The sequence below is a fragment of the Marasmius oreades genome, chromosome 11 (genome assembly GCF_018924745.1).
Source record: "Marasmius oreades isolate 03SP1 chromosome 11, whole genome shotgun sequence".
In the NCBI taxonomy this organism is placed as follows: domain Eukaryota; kingdom Fungi; phylum Basidiomycota; class Agaricomycetes; order Agaricales; family Marasmiaceae; genus Marasmius; species Marasmius oreades.
In genome coordinates, this window is record NC_057333.1 from 2,020,630 (window position 1) to 2,023,127 (window position 2,498).

The 2,498-nt window shown below is 49.4% G+C and overlaps 2 protein-coding genes across 2 annotated transcripts; both read left to right on the forward strand.

The window, feature by feature from the left end:
* Positions 1-946: 946 nt before the first annotated feature.
* On the forward strand, positions 947-1,448 carry E1B28_003447 (uncharacterized protein; the record flags this gene model as incomplete). The annotated part of the gene is made up of 3 exons (XM_043160428.1): positions 947-1,071; positions 1,142-1,293; positions 1,357-1,448. The coding sequence occupies 3 exons, from the start codon at positions 947-949 to the stop codon at positions 1,446-1,448; spliced, it is 369 nt and encodes a 122-aa protein (XP_043002385.1).
* A 110-nt stretch (positions 1,449-1,558) lies between these two features.
* E1B28_003448 (uncharacterized protein) lies at positions 1,559-2,498 on the forward strand (the record flags this gene model as incomplete). Its single annotated transcript, XM_043160429.1, has 6 exons — positions 1,559-1,639; positions 1,922-1,985; positions 2,053-2,111; positions 2,164-2,288; positions 2,344-2,429; positions 2,494-2,498. 6 exons carry the CDS (start codon positions 1,559-1,561, stop codon positions 2,496-2,498), a joined length of 420 nt encoding a protein of 139 aa, XP_043002386.1.

Here is a 2,498-nt window from a genome sequence, read left to right on the forward strand (position 1 = left end):
TTGATTGATTCTGCGTTCCCAGTCCTGACGAAGAAGCCAGTGAAGGTCTGACAAGCGTACCTTAGTCAACACTACATGTTCTGCCACTCAAGTCCCGCGCATCGAGGATCGTGGGAGCTGTGGGAGCTTGTGGTAAGATGATGCTGTTGAGAATCGAAGTCAAATCTGATTGGACCAGAGTGGTGCAGGTGAGCATATTCGACTTCATCCGACCATCTGGCCGGTATCATAATGTTAGCAGTTCGAGGAAATAAAGAATCTATAAGCAGATCGATGAATCGTTTCGGCCAACTATCATAGAAGAGTTCTCGGTTTATCTGCAACTACGCTAGTTGTACTTAAATTCAAGTGGCTCATCTCTATGTCAAATCTCCTTGCACCTTCAATCACAACCACCTCAGAGTCCGCTTTCAAGTTATCCTTCGACAGGAGTGCCGCGGGTAGTTGATGTACAAGTCCAAACGTGGCGAGCGCTCCTACAGCTAGCCATGCTGCAGCCTGGATGAAGGTCTTGGAGTACGCCCTACTATACGCTTCACGAACGAAGAACTGGGTGGACGGTGACAAAGAAGGCAACACACTCGTTGGATCTTTCAAGAGGCCTTCGAGTAGTTGTGGAGTCCCTGACAAAGCCGGATTACTGCGCAGAGAAGATTCTATTGAATCGTTCAGCAACGCGGTTGAAACCGCTATCGCGATCAAGCCTCCTAGCTGCCGAATAAAAGATTGAAATCCCGTCGCTGAAGCCAGGTCCCTTCGTTCAACGCAGAACTGGATAATGATCGTCGACACGGTGATGGTTACACCAATCGAAAATCCGATAAGCGTCTCGAAGCCGTAGATTTGAGGAAATTTGGTTGGGGTTGAGAGAGTGGACAGGAGGCCTGCACCTATTGGCCCTAACGAGGCAGAAAACCACATCAGTGGCCGGTAGCTCTTGGTGATCATGACCGCGGCGCCAGCGAAGGGACTGAGGAACCCAAGCAGGAGGAGGAGAGGTAGCATCCGAACACCTGCTGTGACCGGAGAAAGTCCATCAACGATTTGTATCCGTTGTGGAAGGAATATGGTGTGGGTGTATAGTCCAGCTCCCAATGTTATAGTGAAGATCAGGATGATGGAGACGTTTCGGATCTTGAAGAGCCGCAAGGGAACCACAGGCTCTGCATGTCGGGATTCGACGAATCCCAGAAGTGGGAGCAGGCAGAAAGATAGGATTAACGGAAGGAGAACTTGCACGGAGACCCAGGGGTACCCGTCTGTTCCCCCAACTTGAAGCTAGAGGTGCAGTGGGTGAGTCAGTTTGGCAAAAACTGGATGTGTATCCACTGACCGAAAACGCCAACATCACGCTAGCTGCCAGCAAAAGGAAACTGCCAATCCAGTCAACCCTCTTTTGGAGAACCTCGAGGGTCGTTGGTCCGAGGTCCGGATCGCTGAGTGCGTAAAGTAGCAAGCCAGCTCCAATAGCTCCAATCGGCAGGTTGACGAAGAAAATCCATCCTACATTAGTGGCAGTGTCAGCATTGAAAAGGACAGATTACACTGCCATACCCCAATGTGTGTGCTCGACTATGGCACCGCCAATCAATGGACCCGACACGCTGCTCAGCGCAAACACCGCACCGATAATCGAGGTGTAGGCGGCCACAGATTCCTGTTTTTGAGGCCTCGTAAGTCATCTGTCGTGTATTCTCGTAGTCTGTCTGGCTCACCTGCGGAACGATTGTACTGATAGTGACCACAACTCCCGAGTATATTGCCGACCCTCCAATTCCTTGAAGAGCACGGAATACAATGAGCTGTGTCATTGACTTTGCTCCTCCGCACGCCCCGGACCACAGCTTATCTTGAGTTATTATTGATGATTCCACATGGGATGGGCGATGGGACTTACCAGGAAAAAAATTGTTGATGTTAGGAGGACTGGCTTCCTGCCCAGGATATCGGTGAGCTTCGAAACTATTGGGAGGAATGCCGTGTAGGTAAGCAGATAGGCGGTTACAAGCCAACTTGATTGCTGGTATTCGTTGAACTCGGATCCAATTGTAGGTAAAGCCACAGCAACTGCCGGGGAAAAGTGTCAGTCGTCGTCGTTCCACCATTCTTTTGTGAGTTTCTCATACCAATTGTCGAATCCAACGCTGAGATGAACAAAATCAGTGCGAGACCAAGGGCAACGAGGTATCTCTTGTGTCCATGAATGTGGTATTTCTCGGGAGGGATCTCGGCCCCAGGAGTCATTTCGTGATGAGGGGAAGAAAGATAATAGAGAGGCAAAGGTCCATGTAAGTCAGTTATGGATGTACGAGCGTTCCATCTTGAAATTAAAACCGAATGTAGAGATCGTAACAAAGCGTCAGCTGAGGGTTTGGGGATGAAGTCAAATTTTGCCACCGCCGCCCCATTGATGCCACAAGTCCATATGTGTCAGTAACTATGCACTCTGATTGATTTATTTGGGTAAGTAGATCTTACTTGCAGTGTCAATAGACTAA